The following is a 20,916-nucleotide window of genomic DNA, read 5'->3' on the forward strand; positions in this document are numbered from 1 at the left end:
TTTTTTCCCTTCTATGACTTTAATATGGTAGTGGTTAACAGGAAAGGGAAAAATAAAGATTTTTGAGAGCCTTCCTCTACACACTGCCTCTAGATGTATTTGTTCTCTTGATAAGTAGATCTTAAATGAAGGAATTTTTAGTATTAGGAGGTTGAAATTTCATACTTTTCCACAATTAGTTGGCTCAGCCCTTTTGGAGTTTTAATGTTGTGTTTTTAAATTTCAATTCAATTCTGTAAATATACTCTAATATGCAATTTGAAAGGATAATATTATTTGTCTCAAAAAGTAGCATAGGAAATGCTTTTAAGTGTGATTTAGACTACCATTCTGCAAATTAAAATAATATATAACAACTCTGATGCTGTGGGTAATTGAAATTTTGGATCTATAAACTCAGTTAATAAGCAATTCTTAAAGGCTTACTATGTGCCAAGCACTGTGCTAAGTCCTTGGGATACAAAGAAAGGCAAACTTTTGGAGTTCCTGCCCTTAAGAAGAGGCAAAATGAAAAGAACTGCATACAAATAGGTTATATGCAGGATAAATGGGAAATAATCTACAGAGGAAAGGCATGAGAATTAAAAAGGATTAAGGAAGGGCTTCCTATAGAAAGTAAGATTTTAGGTAGAACTCAATGGAAGCCATACTAGTCCAAACTTACATCCTTGGCATGGTTCAAGAAGTTCTCCAAAACACTCTAGTTCAGGGTGTGGATTTGGAACTTCCAATAGTAAACATATGCCAACTTTCCATAGCACTTTGGTCACAGGACATCCCACTGGCTTGTGGTAACAACACATGGCCATTTGGCATGGGGAACAACAATATTGTGGTACAACAATTCTCAAACAATGATCTAGATACTTAAAATATGTTTTGAAGAGTGGATGAAATATCACTGAGCCTTAACATGGCTGATACCATCATCTCTTCCTGTTCCTTTTGCCATCCTGTCTCACATTATCATTTTATTTTAGGCTTGTCTCAGTCTACCATCATCTTGTTTCCATTCTATTCATTTCAAACTTAGTGAGATATGGAATTTAAGTGAGAAACTGATCATTTACTAAGTTTGTGAAACATAATATTTGCACAAAAAAATAATAAATTGATTACATGGGAAGCCTTCATTTTTTTCTTTTTTTTTTTTTTTTTTTTTTTGGAGAAGTGATATAAGGAAAATCACTTAAATGAGGTTTATGATAAGAAAAGCATGAGAATTAATATTAATACAATTAATACAACAGTATGGATGTCCTTTTAAAATATCTATTTCACGTGTCCTGGCATTTCACTAGAAATGGAAAAACCAGCCTTTAAACTACAATTTAAAAAACATAATTTACCCACTAAGATTTTTAGCAACATACAAAATATTTGATAACTATTCCCAATTTTGTTCATGTCATGCTTTAAGGATTTTAACTATTATCATTAATAAAAATATGTTCACAGTAAATAATAACCATAGTGATATATTTTAAAAGTGCTATGATTGTAATTCCCTCTTATTTATCTACTTATGACATGGTAAACAAAGAGTGGCCATAGAGCTAGAAAGAGCCAGGTTCAAGTCCTCCCTCTTGCATATAAAATCTATATGATCATGGGAATGACACTTAAATTCTCCATGCCCTACATGAAACTCTTAAGTCTTTGAAACTATAAGCAAAGAAAAGGTCCCTATTTGCATTGATAAGAGTGAGTTTTCTTTCCCCGTCAATTAAATCACTGCTTTCTTGTATCCCTATCATATCGACTAAAGAAGTTTTATGTATTATTATTAGATAAAAGATAATAAAAGAAACAAATGTTTATTGTCAAGTGGTTTGACATCCAACTGAAATAATCATCATCATTATTAAATTGTTAAGCAAAAACTGGGGGAATGGCTTAATTAGAAATTATTATTATTAGAAATGACATATGTATAATATAGCTATGTATATGTATATGAAATGCTTCTGGGTCCTTGTATTTCAAAAGACTATATTTTTATAGAACACTGTTCCATTAAGGAAGAGCAAAAAAATCAAAGACTATAGTCAATAATTTTTAGAGTTAAGCCAAATTGTCAAGCAATACAGGTTTCTACAACTGAACTATTATAAAAATGCTAAGACTTAATTTTAACACTAATGAAGCAATGACTCACATTGAATATTAAAAAATTTTAAAACACAGAGAAAAAAATCATTAGGTATTAAAAGACGTTGCCCTCTTAACAAAATCAGAAATGTCCTATCACTGAAATATGTTGAAGTTTTTTTTTCAAATCTCTTTTACATATGTATGCTTTCTTTACAGTTCTACCCCCAAAATGATACTTGCTATAAAAGGCTGGATTTACACAGCTGTTTTATAAAGCCATCGACACTTTAATAAAAATCCAAAATAAACATTTTAATTTTTTTCCAAATAACAAGTGATTGTTTGTCTTGTTTGCACTCATGAACAAAAGCAGAGTCGCTGCAGTTGTCTGGCTTCTATGTAATTTTAGGCCCAAGGCTCAGCAGAGGCTGATTAACCAATCCATCTACCATATGTGCAGAAAGAGGTTGCCAGCTTCACTCTCGGCAGGGAAAATTGGCATCTATCTTGGTTCACATGGAGGTGTCTTTCCAATCTACAACAACACTGGTGAGGCTAAACTATGATGGCCTGAAATACCTTTTGCTGGCTTCCTATTGAGCTGCAAAGTGTATGATAAGAATGTATTATTTATAAGATCGCTGTTAGGAATGTGCTATTACACTAATGGTTTATTGTGTTTAGAATTTGATTTCAAATGGCATGGATCTCACATTCTAATGAAAATGAGAAAAGTATGTTTTGTTATTAGGAATAAAGATATAACATTTTCAATTCTATAACCTGTTATATCACCATCATAACTTCATATAACATCAAAATAGGACATAATAATAACATGTGACAAAATGGCATTGGTTTTATACTTTACAATTACTTAAAAAACTATTTATTCCCATTGGATATCCTTCAAATATCTATTCTGAACTGAGTCCTATACTCAAATATGAATTTATAAAAGTAACCAAAAGTGACACTATTTTCTTACATCTTGAGGAAGGTTATCATACTATTCATAGTTTTATGATTCTGGGATGTTTAAGGGAAAATGTCTTTATGACAGATCTCTCAAGGTCTACTTTAGTCTTTGTAAAGCTATATAAATGTGTACTACTATATTGAATTTTAAGGCCAAACTTTTTTTTTCATTAACCTAATTGGTAGATAGGATGTGAACGCTGAAGAAAAAAATTCTATTTAAGAGTATGACCTTTAATTAAAGTTTTGGTTATGTCCTAGGAATCTTTAATATCAAAATGGATAACTTCAGGAAATCTGTCCTTCCTCTATCCACCACCAGCTTGAGTCCAACTGGTCAGACGTTTCCTGACTAGCTGAACAACCTCCAAACCATTGGGCATCCCCCATCTGGCAAGACCTCTCTATCCCCCAGATCAGTAGGGCACCCTCTGACCATTCAATCCCTCTCCCTAATCAATGCCAAAACAGATGCTCTGCCCATCTGTCTCTCTGAACCTTCCTCTGCTGCTAACTGCCCCTCCTTAAGATAACAGTTTTGGGTAAACACCAGATGACAATGGATGAAGGAATAAAGTTGTGTCAAGCGAATTATAGCAAGCCAATCATTCAAAACTTGTCCTAGGATGCCATTGACAGGTGGGGAGCCCTATATGAATTCAAAATCCCTTAAACTAGGCAAGGATGTCCCCCTTGGTATAAGGATGGCATAAAGGGAATTTACACAGCAGGGTTCCCCAACTGCCACGGGGCAGGTTTTGACTGACAAGAGGCGGTATACTCTGCTAGCTTCAATTTTGCTCTGTCATCTATTGTCATCTGGTGTTTACCTAAAACTGTTAACTTAAGGAAATGCAGTTAGGATCAGGGGGAAGGTTCAGAAAGACAGATGGGCAGGTCATCTGTTATGGTATTACTCTTGAACCTGAAAAGAGCTGCAGGCCCAGAAAGACAAGCCTGATTTGGGATACAGATGCATTCCCAATTCTTTCTACCATCCATTTCCCCTCAAAAGTAATGCATTTCTACACACTAAATGATTCACAGAATTTAAGATGGACTAATTAGTATTTCTAAAAACTCTCTTCTTAAGACTGAGAAATCAGAAGGATTTTTTTTCTCTTTGGCTTTTTAGAAGACTGCAATTTGTCAGATTATATAAAATGTAAAATATAAGATGTGACAGTTAAAAATTTGGGTGATTGTGGTCTCTATATCTCTCTTCATAAGAACTAATTATCTAAATTAGCTAAATATATTTTCTTACCACAGAATATAATGACTTTGTGACATAACCTGATTTTAAATTAGCTGGATATACTTTGAATGAAAGAATCCTTATTGTAATCAACATGAATCTTTTATTCTTCCTCAAACCAGTTTTCTTCTCATTGTGCAAAATTTTGTTTTGGTCATTTCTATATGAGGTAAGTATTTTCAAAGGATACATTAATTGGACTTTCCCCTAGTCTCCACATCTTAATTATTAGTCTAAAAAGAACTAGAGACATAAATTAGAACTTCATAGGAAGGAATTCACCAGTAGAAAATCATTGAGTTTTGATATGGAAAAATTTCTTCAATATAGAAAATATAATTTGAAAAATGAGATTTTAGTGTAATATTTCAGAGCATGGAGACAGTTCTCACATTTAGAAACTGTTATTCATAGCTCTTTATACCACTCCACAATTGCATGATATAACTTTAATTTTACAATTAGTATTTAAATATCATAGTGTTATAAATATTTATAATTCCAAAATCAGAAAAATAGGTTAAAATAAACCTTATTTATTTCAAAATTATGTAAAAAAAATTAAAGAAATCTGAATCATAAAGCACCCCACAAGTAAAATTGCTAAATCTCTATTTTTAATGTTTATAAAGATAACTGATACAGGTTTTCTCTTTTACAAATGAGAGTCAAAGATTCACTTGCAACAAAATGAGAATTTCTGGTAGTCTCATCTTGAGTCAAGATATTTTCATCACTAAATATTATCATACAGTGGTGGGCAAAAAGGAGAACAATAAATATTTATTGGTGATGATATACAAAGAATAACTACCATAGTCATTCAAAATATTAATCTCTTAAGAGTCAAAATTAGCATCAATCTAGACTTATTTTAAAGGAAACAAGACAAGAGAGTAAGCTTTTAAAAATAATGTTCTTTATTGTGTAAGATAAGAACAGAATTCTAGCTAACAATTTAAATTGCTCTCTTGTCTTATTTCCTGAAACCACCAGCATAAGGCTCTCACAATACTGCCAGGTATATTCTTTAACAGGCATCCATAACAAAGTTAATAACAAACCTCTTGGAGAGGTGTTTGATTAACTCAAAATAATTTCTTCATTTTCTTCAAAGACTCTTAAAGCAGAAGTCCTATGTGATGGTGCCATTATTATTATTATCATTATTATTATTTTGCAATAGATGAACTCTCAGTAGAAATTCACCAGCAACTCTTGGGTTTTAAGATCTTTAAGTACTTTATATCATTACTAAGAAAAGTTTTCCCTACTACAAACCACTCATCCAAACCTCAAAAATAGTTGACTATGTATATCCAACTTTTTTTTCTTTTTTTTTTCTTCTGCTGAGGCAATTGGGGTTAAGTGACTTGCCCAGGATTACACAACTAGAAAGTGTTAAGTGTCTGAGACAAGATTTGAACTCCTGACTTCAGGGCTGGTGCTTATATACAACTTTAAAGTGAGTTAAAATGAGATAGCTTGTTAAACCATTATTTCTCAGTATATTTTAAAAATAACTCCCAATATTTTAATAGATAAATTTGTGAACAAGATAGCATTCTACACTGCTTAAAGTGCAATGCTCTCTTTGAAGATCCTACCCATTGTCCACACCTATTCCAGTTTTGCCTGATATAGCCAAGGATTTATGATCTCTTATCAGGAAGCCCTTTTCTTCCTCTCTTACCATTTCCTGAATCATATCCACTATCATAATTTAGAACTTTCCTTCTCCCTATTTGACATCAAAAAAATAAAGAAGCTATATATATATATATATATATATATATATATATATATATATATATATATATATATATATATATATATATATATATATATATATATACTCTAAATCTCAGTTAGCTTATATGGCAGAAGCAAGATTCTAGTGGTAAACAGATGGTACAACAGACAAAAGGCTGGGCCAGGAGTTAGGAAGACCTGAGTTAAAATCCAATTTAAGCAAGTCACTTAAACCTCTGTTTGCCTCAGTTACCACAACTGTAAAATGAGAATGATAAAAACATTTATATCTTAGAATCATTATGAAGGTCAAATGAGACAATATTCAAGACATGTAGAAGGAACTTAACAAATGTTTGTCTCTTTCCTTCTTTCCTAACCCACTGTCCCCTTGCAAGTAAGGCTAATTTTTCCTAAAAATGTATTAAGAACTTCCTTGAGATTTGATTGACTCAGGGAAACGTAAAAGCTCAGATTGTTGATGTTACTTGCTCATCACCTGAGTACAAAGCTTCCATGAAAAGCTCTAAAAACACACAGATGCATGGCTGCTAGACAAGTGAACTACCTTAAGCTATTCTCAATGCCTATCCTTGAATACACTTTTACTGCTATAATTAAATAAATATTTTTTGTTAATTGTTTAATGACCTATAAATGTCTACCTTTTCTTTTTTCAATAGTGAACTAAATTACTTGGGGAATTGTCCCGAGTCAGGCCCAGTCCAGAACAGTTACCCAAAAAAAAAGAAAAGATCATTAAGATAAGGAGTAGGGAGGATGAAACTGTACTGGTGTCATCAAGGGGCAGAAGTAAGGCATAATAAAGAAAACAGTTATCAAGAAAAATCAAAAGGCTGAGAGATAAGTAAGGTTGGTAAGAAAAAACAGTAAATTGTGCATTTCATTTGAAGCACGGTAAATCTCTAAATAAATTAATTACAAACCTCACATACAACACAGTAATTCTCTTTATCTTGGGCCTCTATTAGCTCAGCAAGGAAGAATTCACCATAGATTTCTTTTAAAGAAGTATCATGACGCAAAAAAATTGGCATGAGATCATCATGGTCTTCTACCCTGTAATACAGAAAATCATTTAAACTGAGCAAACTTAACAATTATTCATTCTTATATTAGCTACATTGCAACTACATAGGAAAATGAAGATCATATATGCCAAAAAAAAAAAAAAACAACTCTTAAGAGATTGTTCAACTCTCTACTTCATTTTGTTGTACAAAATTTAAGAAAAAGAAAAATGATTATTATAAGAATTGAGCAGTTTTGTATAGTTCCTTTATTCAATCAATAAACATTTATTAAGAAATATATGAAAAATCAGGCATTGGTGCTTAGCACTGAGGATACAAAGAGGAACCCTCAACGAGTTTATAATCTATTATGTATTATGTTTAAATGTAACATGCAAGGATGATAAATAGGAGTCAAGGATATTTTAGTATATCTAGAAGAAACAATTAATATTAGATGAATACTTTCTTGATATTTGAAAAGAAACCGAATGCCTGGGGGGGAAAATTACTTCTTAATGATTTCTACATTATGGTCTTCAGTGTTCATAGTCTAAAACCATATTTTCCTTATTTGCCACTTCTGATTACTTAGTAAGACTATACTAAGTTTGCTGAAAGGTGTGGTATCTAGGCTGTTTTGATTTTTAAAGCCCCTTGTAACCTGTCCCAATCTACCTTTCTGACCTTGTTATACATTACTTCCAATCCTATACTGTGTGGTCTAGTCAGAATAATCTTCTTGCTCTTAATCCCACATGACTCTCTTTCTCTCTGCGTCTGTCTCTCTCTCTCATCTCTGAGCCTTTGTATTGGCTATCTCCCAAACCTGGAATACATGCCCTTCTCCCCTCCAAATGGGATCTCTGCTTCTTCAAAGCTTCGTCCAAAGATCTCCTTCAAAATGAAGTCTTTCCTGAGGTTGCCTACTATAAAAGCCCCTCTCACTCAATAGCTTTGTACTTATATAGCATCTATTTCATAAATGCTTATGTAAATACTTGTTTCCCTTAATAGACTATGAGTTCTTTGAAGGAAGGGACTGTTTCATTTTGTCTTTGTATCCCTCAGTACCTGCAATGTAGTAGTTGCTTAATAAATAGTCCCTAATTAATTGATTGACTGACTAGATTCATGGATTTCTATGGTCAAAAAAATTCATCACCTAATTACCAGTTTATTAGTAATGAACCTCTCTGCAATGATCAAAGCTGCTTTTTCAAAAGGCAGTTTGCCCCTGTGGCCCTACATGATGTCTTTCCATAACATCACAGATTATGTTAAAACTTGCTCATGCTCTAATCAGCATCAGAGGAGAATTTTGTAATTAAGATAAATATAGTCACTTAGCTCTGATTCTACATGACCAAGTGGAATAGTGTTTAGGTCTTGGTTCTCTGTTAGGATTCTTACAAGGTACACCTTTAAAGGAGCTCACTCATTGGTCCTTTAAGGAGTTCCCACAAGCCCAGGGAGTACCCACAAGCCCATTCTCTGGGAGAATATAAGGAGCCAGGATTCAGTGGGGAAAGTCAGTCTGGATTGAGTCAAGAAGAGGACTTCCTGGGAGAACTTCAGGGAAGCTCAAGGAGATTCAGAGCCAGGATTCAGTGGATTCACAAGTCCAGCAGATTCACAAGTCTAAAGGAAAAGCCTACTCATGGGACTTCCGGGAGATTCACAACTAGGATTGACTTCTGGGAAACCCACAAGCCCACTCTCGAAGACGGAGTCTGATTCCCACATTCTAGGAGATTCAGAGTCAAGATTCCATTCCCATGTCTACCTTCGTGCTGGCTGGTGACATTCTGACAAGAGCTCTTGAGAGCCAAGAAGAGATAGGCCTCTACTAAAGCCAACCAGGCCCCAGGAAAAGATTCAGGATTTTGAAGGACACAATAAAGGATCTGGACTTTAATCCCTGGCTGCATTTTGGGATTATTGAACAGAATTGAAACTAAGGATGCCTCCAGAAGCTCCCCAAGAAACCTACCCCCAAGAGAACAATTACGATTTAGAGACAACAGAGCACTACAGTTCTCCATACATAGGATCTTTATACACTACTGATACACTACTAAAAAAAAATCAGCAATATTCTTATAAATCAAACAAGAAAACAAGAGGGCATTACAGCTAAAAGAAAAGAGGGCTCAAAGGTTTTCCATGTAAAGACAAGAACAAAATAGAAAAGTTAAATTTCACAACCAGCCAAAGCACAATAGGAAACATTCTTTCATGGAACACTAAATCATCCTCCTTTGGACAATGGAAGCATCCTTGAACTCCTGAGGGACAATCCCCTCTTGCCATATAAGCTAGAAAGCTTCTGTGTGAGCAGTATACCCCCTTGCCTTGTAAATTTCAGCTAGAAAGGAGTGAGGTGTTTTGCCACATAAAAGGAGTCTAATGGCCCTCAAAACTACTTCTTCAATTGGAAATTTGGCTGTTACAGAAGATGAAGAAATTTTATTAAAAATTTGCAAGTTTTCTCCAACATAAGTCTATGTAATGGTTTAATACTCAAGGGATTCATTATCAAGATGGGCATAAGGGAGAATGATGAATGTTGGAAATTGGAGTTAAATTGGGGTTAACTGGGGTTAAAAAGGAAAGGTAAGGGCTTATGGATTAGTCTTCATATTAATAATTATTAATAATAATACCACCTAGCCCTTATATAGTGCTTTAAGATTTACAAAGGGCTTTACAAATATTATTTGATTTCATCCTTTCAACAACCCTGATAAGTAGGCACTATTATTATCCTCATTTTACAGATGAGGAAACTGAGGCAGAAAGAGATTAAATGACTTACCCAAAGTTGCACAACTAGTAAATGTCTAGGACTAGTTTTGAATTTGGGCCTTCTTGATTCCAGTTCCAGCCCCTTAATCTATTGCACCATCTAATTGCCTCTACAATATGAATAATTTTTTCAAGAGGAGAGGAATAATTTTTTATGGTAGCAATGTACTAGAAATAAAGGAAATGCCCATTGACTGAGGAATAGTTAAATGAATTCTGGCACATGAATTACTGCACTATAAAAAATTATGAATATGGGCAACTCAGAAAAGCATAGGAAGATTTATATGAAGTGACTCAAAATGAAGAACCAAGAAAGCAATACTGTACAATGACTACAAGAATGCAAATAGAATGAAATTTTAGAAAAAAAGTAAAGAAAACCAAATACAGTATAATAAAAACAACTAAATATGGTCCCAGAGAAGAAGTAAAAAATGTACTTTCCTTCTTTCTTTGTAAAGGTGGAAGACTATGGACATAGAATATAGCACATAATATGAGACATAATTGATATTTTGTTTGGTTTTACTAAACTGCTTCTTTTTGGTTAGTCTTTGTCATAAGGGCTATGTGACTGAGCAAATAAAGAGTAAAATCAGAGTGTTATAAAAATGTTTTTTTAAAAAAGAAAATAAGTAGAACAGATACTGGAAACATCATAAAAATGAAATTCATTAGTGATAGGTGGGAAATTCAAAGTTACTGACTAGGAATCATCATAGAATAAACTGGTGGTCAACTGATTGGAGTAAAAGTCAAATTCTACAACAAATCTGGAGAAAATAACATAAAAAAGACTGCATGCAATTACAAATTTATTTAATAAATTGTCAACTTGGGAAAGAGAAAAATATAGACACTGATATGGATCATCAACACTTTTTAGAGGAATTTAACTGACATGAAACAATCATCATAAGATAGCCAAAAAAATATCAAAAAAATTTCTGTTAACAGACATTATTTATAAAGAACACCAACATAACAAAGTACAGTACTATTTATGATTCAAATCATTATCAACCTATACAGTAGAGAAGAATGGAAAACAAGATTGGACAAAAATGTTTTGAGATCCAAAGCTAAATAATTCCAAGGGCATTTATAAATGAACCTAGAAGGAAAACCAATTGATACAAACTAAAATAGGCTTACTAGCATTTCTATAGCATCTATTTTCATCACCAACAATGATAAATAATACTTCACTTTAAAATCTGGAAAGTCCTTTACATTTATTATCTTATACAATGATCCTGTTACCTACAATAGAAAGAACCTTAAGATCTTATAATTGGAAACCCAAGTTTAAGTCCCAGCTCTGATACTTATTAACATTGTGATTTACATATGTCACTTAATTTCTCTGAGCTTTGGCTTCCTCATTTGAAAATGGGGATAACAATCCACACTCCACAAAGCTATCAAAGAGATTTTCCCAAAGTGTAGCTTTGACAGAGTTACCCCACTACTCGAAAAACTCCAATAGCTCCCTATGACTTCAAACATCAAATCCCAGTGGCACTAAGTATCTTTACAAGTTGGCCCCTTTCAATCTTTTCAGGTTTCTCACATATTATTCCTCTTCACATATTCTCTCCTGGCTTATGTCCCCCTCTTCATACACTATGTTCCAGTTGTTGTCCTGTAATTTTTTTACTGGCTGTCCTCCCATTCATGGAATGCTTTCCTTTCTCAGTCACCCTGGTTTCCTTTTAAGATTCTGCTAAAATGCCATATTGGCCAGAAACTTTCGCCAGCTGCTAGTGCCTTCTATTCTAAGGCAATCTTCCATCTGCTCTAAAGGTATTGCATTTGTACCTAGTTATGCACATCTTCCCCCAACAGAATGCAAGATGTATGAGAGCAAACATTATTTTTTTTCCTTTGTATTCCCAGTACTTAGCATGGTACTTGACACATAGTAGGTGTTTACAAAGTGCCTATTTATTTGATTGATTACTGTTCAAGTCAGCAAGAGCTGATAATACTTTTTAAATATTCCTTAATTACTGTAGCATATCTACATTGATGGTCCACCAAAAAGACTACCTGGTACGGTTCTGCTTCTGAGTTTTGGATTACATCTGACATTTTCTTCCTTTTTTCTGCCTCTTCATATCTTAATAATCTTTCAAATGCCAAATTCTTCCAAAAGAATTATTTCACGATTACATTTTTGTTTACTCTTTAGTGGTAGCTTCTCTAAGCCTATAGTACTTACTGTCTTCACTATTTACCATTTGCTTTCGTGTTTTGTTAATAACTTCTCATATCAACTTGTCCTGTCTCTGCAATTAGAACTTAAGCTGTTAAAAGCTAGGAAGATATTTTTTATGTCTCCAATTGTACCTACCACAGATTTTTTAATTTAATAGGAATTGAATAAATATTTGTGAACAAAATTTTTAACCAAATTTACTATCCTATATTTCAAAATGCAAAGATTGGATAATACAGTCAGAAACCAAGGAAGTTATTGGCCCCACCTTCCTTCAGTTGAGCTAAAAAAATGATACTAGAAGAGTGAGCTCTGAAAAATTGCGACCTTTATATAAAAAACTATTTTTTTCTTTTCTATTTGGACATTATCTAAGAGTTGTTCAAATGAGTGGTTTTCACTGTAAAAAAGAACCATAATGACACTGAAAATATGCAGTGACAAGGAAAATGGCTAATAAATTTTGAAAAAAGATTAAGCTACATCAATATTCATTTATAGCAATATTAATTTAATACTAAAAAATTAACTCAATATCACAATTATTTTAAATGATTTTAAAGAAATTATAGCATGAATACCAAAATTAGCTATGTATTAAAATTTTTTATTCTTATGATAGTCATAGAAGATATTAATGGGGGAACATAAAAATCAACAATAAAGGATTTGGAGTAATCTCAAAGACTTAAGAATATTCATGAATACTTGCCATGTTATGTATTCCAGAATCATGTCTCTAAAGTAAGTCTTTAAGGACACGTTTAAAAAAAAAAAAAAAAAAAAGATACAAATAAATGAGTTTTGAAGCGTCTTTCCCTTAAGTCTTTCCCAAAAATGGATAAAGAGGAACTTGCCCTGGAAATGCATTCCTTTGGGTAATTGATAATTTATGATATTGCATCAGCTTTAACTGCTAATGGTAATGTATGACATCAGCCTCCCATATTCTCAAATGACATACAAAGAATTCCAGCCCCAAAGAAGCAAAACACACAGGTTCTCAAAAATAATTTGCTTAGTCCACTTAAAATGCATTTCTACATCACTATTCCTAAGGCAGGGATCACATCTTTATCAGAAATCTTACCCAACTCAACCAAAAAAGGCACACATTCAAGCTTCTTCTTAGTATTTTGATGATGATGGTGGTGGTGGTGGTGATTATGCAATGGCATAATTTCTGAGTGGAAAATAATTAATTACCCATTTCAATAGGAAATAATTTTGTAGCATTTCAATATATACAAGTTAATTTTAAACATTTTTAATAGTTAGTTGTAAGCTATTCACATTTAATTCATTTTATTACAGCTAATTAAAAATCATTTAGAGACAACTTGAACTTTTTAATATTCAATGAAGTGCTAGAAAAAGAGGGAGAGGAAAATAAAGCAAATCTTTAAGCTAATTTGTGTGAAAGTTAGTATTTCAAATTTTAAGGCATCATTCTCTTTCTTATTCTCTTTCTTTACACACTTGTATAAACATATGCACAAATTCACACACATCTTTTCTTCAAAATATTACCCTGTTTAGAAATCTTGGAACTATTTACCTCCTTTTTAAAAGGATACAAAAAAAATTTGTGACTCACTTTATACACTTACTGAACATTAGAAGAAAAATAATAAGCTAATTTCCAATAAGTTTTTAAATTTTAGAAAAACACTAACTTAAATATTTTTACAGACACATCATCATAGAAATTTTCCATCAAGATAGCATATATAAATTTAAGGATTAACTATATATATATATATATATATATATATTTCTATTCATTTTGCTTTAAAATACTATAACTTTTTAAAAATTACATAGTTATAACTTGGCTCAAGTAAGTCAGCTAGTTTATTTCTATAAGGTTTTCCTTTCTCAAACTTAGCAAAAAAAAAAAAAATATGAGGGTGGAGGGTGGTAGTTACCCAAATGAAGTCAAGATTCAGAGTCCAATAATATCCAAAGCCATAGTGTAGCAGGGCTACCTCCTTATGCAGATTTTACATTCATGGCAAAAAAACCCAAAAAAACCCATCATCTGCTGGATCATATTTTTCTGATTTATAATAATGTGCAAACATTTTAAATGTACTTTCTGAATAACTAATTCTCTGAATTCATTGGAGGCTGATTTTTTTTAATTGAAATGCTATTCTTTGAATAAAAAAATAAACAAAACCTAAAAAAAGAAAATAACTATAAATAAATATATAAAAATAACTATAGAATCAGACTGCGTAGTGTTAAGAGCCATGCTCTTCCTTGGTTAAATATTAAGGCTTTAACAACATTTCAAAAAGTATAAGAGTTGCCCTAATCTTATTACTTTTTTTTTGGAAGCTTATAATACCATTATGGTTTATATATATATATGTATATATATATATATATATATATACATATATATATATATATATACACACATATATAATAAATTTTAATTGCAAATTATTATTATTTACCAGAAAGCAGGTACATGTGTTCCTTGCATATAACAAAGCACTTTCTTCTTTTTGCAAGATCTCTCGTGACCTCTAGTGGACAAAATTTTTTCCCCCAAATGAAATACTTTGTAGTTTTTCAGTTGTATCTGACCATTTGTGACCCATTTGGGATTTTCTTGTTAGAGATTGGAGTGATGTTTATATACTAATACATTTAGCCATAATCTTTAAAGTTTTCAGAAAGCTTTGGTAAGATAAAAGACTTTTGTTTTTCTCTACAAAAAAAGTAACAGAATTTGGAACTCAAAAAAAATTTAAATGAATGTTAAAAAATTGTTTTTATATATAACTGGGGATAAAATATTAAATTAAAAATATAACAATATTCACATGACTTTCGATGCATATTTTGCAAAGATTTGATAAAGACATGAATTTAGAACTAAAGCAAATATTGGAATCTTACAAAAAATAACATACTGATAAAAATACATACTACAAAAAATATATTTCTTTAAAAATGTTTATAGAGTCACAAGAAAGTCCTGCTTCTCTTTTACTCTTTCAATCTATGTAAATAAAATGTTAAAAAAGATAGGGAAATGTCACCATTATGGCAATAACATTTTTTTTTAATCTTCAAAAAGATTGGTAAGTAGTAATAAGGTATTTAATTATGCATTTTGCAACCATTCAAATGTTTTATTTTATAGAAAATGAATATTAAGTTCAAGGAGTTTCCCTTTTCCAAGGGTCATGCAATTAGTAAACAGCAGGGCCTGAATTTGATTCCAGTTCCTCTGAATTTAAATCTGAGGTCCTTTCCCTTGTACCACATGACAAACTATACAACAAAGTTATTTTAAAATTGTGGAATTGGAATTATACTTATAAAAATATAAACCTGAGTTCCACAATTACCTCTTACCACAATTCCACAATCTCCTTCCATTATCCTCTTCATCCCTCATCCCTAATAAGGGCAATTTAAGTTAAAGAAGGGGGAAAAAAACCTTAAATTGAAAGAGTTTTTAGTTTTATCAATGAGCATTTTTGGAAAACTCCTTAATATGCTCTCCGTAATCTTAACAGACCATAATTGTCAGAGGCAATACTTCTATAATAAATGGTGAATTTTTTAGACTAAATGTAATAGTTTTTAACTTGGAAAATCCCTTCTTCTCTGAGTTAATAGTATCTTTCCTAAGTTTCAAAAAAAGAGCATCATTTTTTCCCTAAGATTTTGACTAAATTAAAGTTCTTTTAGACTTCACTATTTCTGTCAATACTACAGCTACTAATTGTGATGAAAAGCCTAAGAGACAGAGTTACAATGTTGAATAATCCATTTATTAATTAGGCTAGCAAATAATAAATTGATGGTCAATGGGCTCTCTTGGTGACAAAAGACAAAACAAAGGAGACCTCTAAATGCTTAACTGCCTTTGGAAAAGGGGGTACTATGAAGAAGTGAAAATCAACCTTGATAGGTGAACAACTAACCAGGATTTGTGCTAAAAGAGTTCAGCTCCTCCTGTTGAGAATGTGACTTGATCATGAAACTCAGCTGCATCCAAGCAATCTGGATAAAAATCCATCATTAACCAGACCACTCTCATAGGTTTTTTCCTTCATAAATTGGGTCATCATCCTAAATTCTAAGGGAGGGCTCCAAGGACAGAGATTATTTCCTAATTGCAAGAATTCACCTAGATTAGATTTGGGTTGGGTAGGGTCCTGCTCCTGGTAGAGCATATGCCTGAAAAATTTGTCCTTCAGAGACTGACTAGATGGTCTACAGGGGCCAATCCCTTATTGACAAGATAAAGTGGCAAACCTCAATCCTAATTTAATAATTGATTATTAATATAATAAAAAATAATACTTTTCTCTCATTGCACAGTGATAAAGCCAGAAATTTCTTTACATCTTTAACTCTTCCTACTACCTCCCTTTTCATAGCTACCATGTCCTGTCCTGTCAAAGCCCTGCCTAATACCTTACTATCATCCAGTCTTAAATTTTTAGCTTATCTAGCCAAATTTAGATTACTTTATGCCCAATCCACATCCTTCTGCTTTTCTCCTTCAGGAATGTACAGTTCTTTCTTGCTTTCTCTGCCTTTGTTCTCACTTTGCTTAGGCAATTCCCTTATCCTGCTTTGCCTCCCCTGTATTGCTTCCTACCCATCCTTTAAAACTTAATTTGAACACCCCTTCCTCCAGAAAATCTTTCTGATCCACCCAATAAATTGTAGCATTCACATAGCATTTTGTTTGCAACTTTCTAATCCACTTAAGAAAGATATTAGAGGGATCAGTGTTATCACGCACATACTCCATTTACTGTTTTTTTTTCCCCCCCTGAGGCTGGAGTTAAGTGACTTGCCCAGGGTCACATAGCTAGAAAGTATTAAGTATCTGAGACCAAATTTGAACTCGGGTCCTCCTGAATTCAAGGCTGGTGCTCATCCACTGCGCCACCTAGCTGCCCCTCCATTTACTGTTAATATCTAATGGCAGGAATGGCTCATCTTAAATTATGTATTTCCCTAAAGCCTAAAATATTGTGTACACTGTTTTTATATCCTTCCAGTCACATATTATATTTTTTTCTTCTAACTATATGTAATGTTTTAGATTTATCTTTATATTTAGTTCTATAATTGATATATAGTTATTCTTTGATCCTGAAAAAGTGGGGATATACAAGGAGTGGCCCTATATTCTATCTGGGGAACTTCCCATGGAGTTAAGACTTAGGCCTTGTGTCTTCTGCTTTTCCACCCTCCTCTCTTTAATGGAAGTCTAAGACAACGGCTATCTGAGTCCCATGTGCAAAAGAAAGAAATAAAAATTGCGAGGGGAAGTTATTGCTTCTTTTAAAGGTTACTGAACAGATAGCTTTTTTGTTCATAACTTCCAGTGATAAGGACATTGGGAAACAACCAGATGGTTGCACATGTCCCTTGGGAAGTGAGCTGACTTGGAGGTCTCCAGAAGACACCAGAGTACAGGTTCAGTCAAGAAAAGTGGGGCTGGAGAGACAGGGATGTCATCATATTACCCCATTACGCTTGTATCATACTTTTATTTCTTATTAATTTTGAATCTTGGGGATTCCACTAGATCTTTTTACTTTCTACAACTCTGTTTAGCTCCGGAGTGGAAAGCTACTTTTTGCTGAGATGGTATGGCTGGGATGTATGGAGCTGGGACTAGGCTATCTGCAAGTTCTAAATGGTATAGCTGCAACCACTTCCTGATTTCTCTAGGACTTCCTGTCCTTTCTATAATCTCTTTAATGGCTTTTGTATTTTGTGTGCCACACTTAAATGATTAATTATCATCTCTCTGTGACCAGAGAATGTTTGTTATCTCCTACAGCACTTGGAATAGTATTTTCCACACCTTAGATATATAACAAATGTTGATGAAAAAATGAATAAAAAGTTATTTGGTTTTGTTTTAATTTGTCTGCTTTAAAGGTCTAGATCACAATATCTTCTACTAAATTCTGCTTCTTGTGCTAATGTCACAGAGCAACTAGGTTCTCAAAGGCTACGTCAGAGAAGCACAAGCCCCCAAATTGAAAAGGGACCAAGTCAAGAATACGCAAAGACTAAAGTCTTCCAAAGACCAATCCAACTAGACAAAGAGGCTTTATCACCAGAATTGTGGATATAAGTTCATAAAGTTTTTGCTCCCTCAAAACTGGGAGAAAGTATGACACAGTTCAGTTGTTGACCTGGATATAAATGACAAAACTGGATATAAGTGACAAAAGACAAAACAAAGGAGGTCTCTGAATGCTTAACTACCTTTGGAAAAGGGGGTACCAGAAGGCAGTCTCCATCAGTGAAGGAATGAATGAAGTATTTATTAAGTACTTACTATATACTAAATAAGCCCTGGGGATATCATTAGAAATGTAAAAGAGATCCTGCTTTCAATTCCAATACAAATACAGCAAACAAGAATGTGTCTGTACCACAAAAGCAAAGAAATTAATTAGATTTAAAGCTCTGAAATTTATATAATCAAGAAGAGTTGGAAAAATTTCACCTGGAATTTTAATGATTTTTGGAATTAATGTTTTTAATGATTTGATTCATTTGACAATTCAATGTCGCAGGCACTGTGCTAGATTCTACAGGTACAAAGACAAACAATTCTGGGGAAAAAAATAAATTCACACACTGTAATGCCAGAGAAACTGAGGCAAGATAGAGATTAGAGAAGGTTTTTAATATTTTATTAGTGCAGAGTCTGGACTGCAATGCACATCAGCCAGTTGGCTGGATGGAACTCTTGTCTCAAAGCATCCAACAACAAGCAAAGGATTCCAGAGACTCATATAGGGTTCCAACAATCAGAGGAGCTAAGGCTGGGGGTGGGGGCGGTATTGGAGAGCAGGGGGAGGGTAAAGCATTGGTGAGCAAGAAGGTATAGGAAAGTACCATAAATTCAGTTCTAACAGCTTGGGGGTAAAGAAGGAGGATCATAAATTCTGATAAGTTGGGAGAGAAAAAGCTAGGAGACACTGACTCTGAACCAGAAAATAGAGGGTCCCATCTAAGTATTTGAGATAAGCCATCTGGAGTTTTATGACTCTTTGGAATGCCAGAGTACCCAGGGCTCCCAGCCCTAATTATCTCAGCCCTAATGGCCAGGAAGGGGAGTTGCCAGCAGGGAGATTAAGGCAGAATAATTGAGGGAAAATGAAGCAGAACAATTCAGAGAAACTGAGGCAGGGAAACTGAGGCATAACAAAATCAATACAAAATATATACAAAATATTGTATAATTGGAGTATGAAACTTGGAAATCAAAAAACCTGGGTTCAAATGTTATCTCTAACAGTAACTTAGCTGTGTAACTTAAAACATCTCACTAAAATTTCTTAGGTCTTAGATGCCCAATCTTTAAATGAGGATATTGTAATGTTTGGGCTAGCTTTCTGGAGATCCTTCAGATGGGACTTGGTCTCAACAGAATAGACACAAGAAGAATGGTCAGGAATAGTCTAGAATCTTTATTCTGGCCCAGTCTTGACCCTAGTGCAGGAGGCAGGACAGCTGAGGCTGGTCAAAGATTTCATTTCCATTCCTTCTTAGCCTTATATAGCCTATTATGATTACATCATTACAGCATACTGACTATGTGTGAACTAGAAAGCCTTTACATCACCATGCTAAGTACTAAGTATATTTGTGAACTAGAGCTCATCAATTCTACTGACTTAATATCTTGTTTCAAGTACACTTCTCCAGAGTTCTGGCCTTCTATAGGAAACTACTTCTAGATTACTTACTTCTGAAGCTCCTTCCAGCTTTATACTCATGATCCTATTATGATAAAAAAAGAAGAGAGTACAGAGCAAGAACAACTTAGGGAATCAGAAAAAGCTTCTTGGAGGTTTTTAAATTGAACCTAGAAGGAATCTAGAGTTTCTAAGAGGCAGTGGTAAGGAGGCTTAAGAGACAACCATTACAAGAGCAGGAAGGCAAGAAATAGAATGTTAGGCACGGGGAATAGAAAGACCACCAATTTAGCTGGAATGTAAAATGCATTAAGGGAAATCATATGAAGTAAGTCTGAGAAAAAAAAGGGTGGAGCCAGATGCTGAAGTACTTTTAATATCAAACAGAGGAATTTCTATTTTGTAGTTTATCTTTATTACAGAGATAATAGGGAACCACTGATACTTCTTAAGCAGAGAAGTGACTTAATTAAACAAAGACTTTAAAATATCAATTTGGTGGCTATATAGAAAAAAGACTGAACAGAAGAGAGAGTAGAAACAAAGAAACCAACTCTAAGACTATAACAAAGTTAATGGTGAAAGGTGACTTGTGTCCAAACTAGAGCAGTGTCCATGTCAGTGGAAAGAAAGGAATGGATATGACAAATGCTTTGACATAGACCTTGATCATTGGCAGGCTAAGCTATTTAAGACTGTAATCACTAGCCTTGAATACAATCCTAATCCAGTGCCTCAATGAGGCATGAAGATGATTCTGCATTTACAAAACTTAGACCAGTGATCAGGGCCTAATAGTTCCTACCAAGTTGTAGAGATTTCATCAGAGATTGTACTTGCTAAAAATAAGAACCTCTCCATCAACCAGGTTATTACAGGGAAATGAATCTTTTATTTCACTGCAATTCATTTAAATTATCTGCCAAGATACTGGATTTTCTGTCAACAGAGAAAGTAAAGAGCCATGTCAAGAAAGTCATAGCTCCTTGCAGTATTATAAAAAGCATCTTCAACCGCAGTGGGAATTAGTGATCCATGTAGAGTATCATTTAGGAAGCT

General features: G+C 33.4%; 1 protein-coding gene across 4 annotated transcripts in view; it reads right to left on the reverse strand.

Moving 5' to 3' along the window:
- Positions 1-20,916, reverse strand: part of CFAP61 (cilia and flagella associated protein 61) — a 329,189-nt gene that overhangs the window by 285,098 nt on the left and 23,175 nt on the right. For 3 of the 4 annotated variants that reach the window (XM_074287748.1, XM_074287746.1, XM_074287747.1), the window contains one exon: positions 7,030-7,162. The exons of the other annotated variant lie outside the window; for it this stretch is intronic. In XM_074287748.1, the coding sequence (XP_074143849.1) occupies positions 7,030-7,162 (133 nt within the window). The remainder of the gene's footprint in view (positions 1-7,029; positions 7,163-20,916) is intronic. 4 annotated transcript variants of the gene reach the window in all.

Source organism: Sminthopsis crassicaudata, chromosome 2 (genome assembly GCF_048593235.1).
Source record: "Sminthopsis crassicaudata isolate SCR6 chromosome 2, ASM4859323v1, whole genome shotgun sequence".
Classification (NCBI taxonomy): Eukaryota; Metazoa; Chordata; class Mammalia; order Dasyuromorphia; family Dasyuridae; genus Sminthopsis; species Sminthopsis crassicaudata.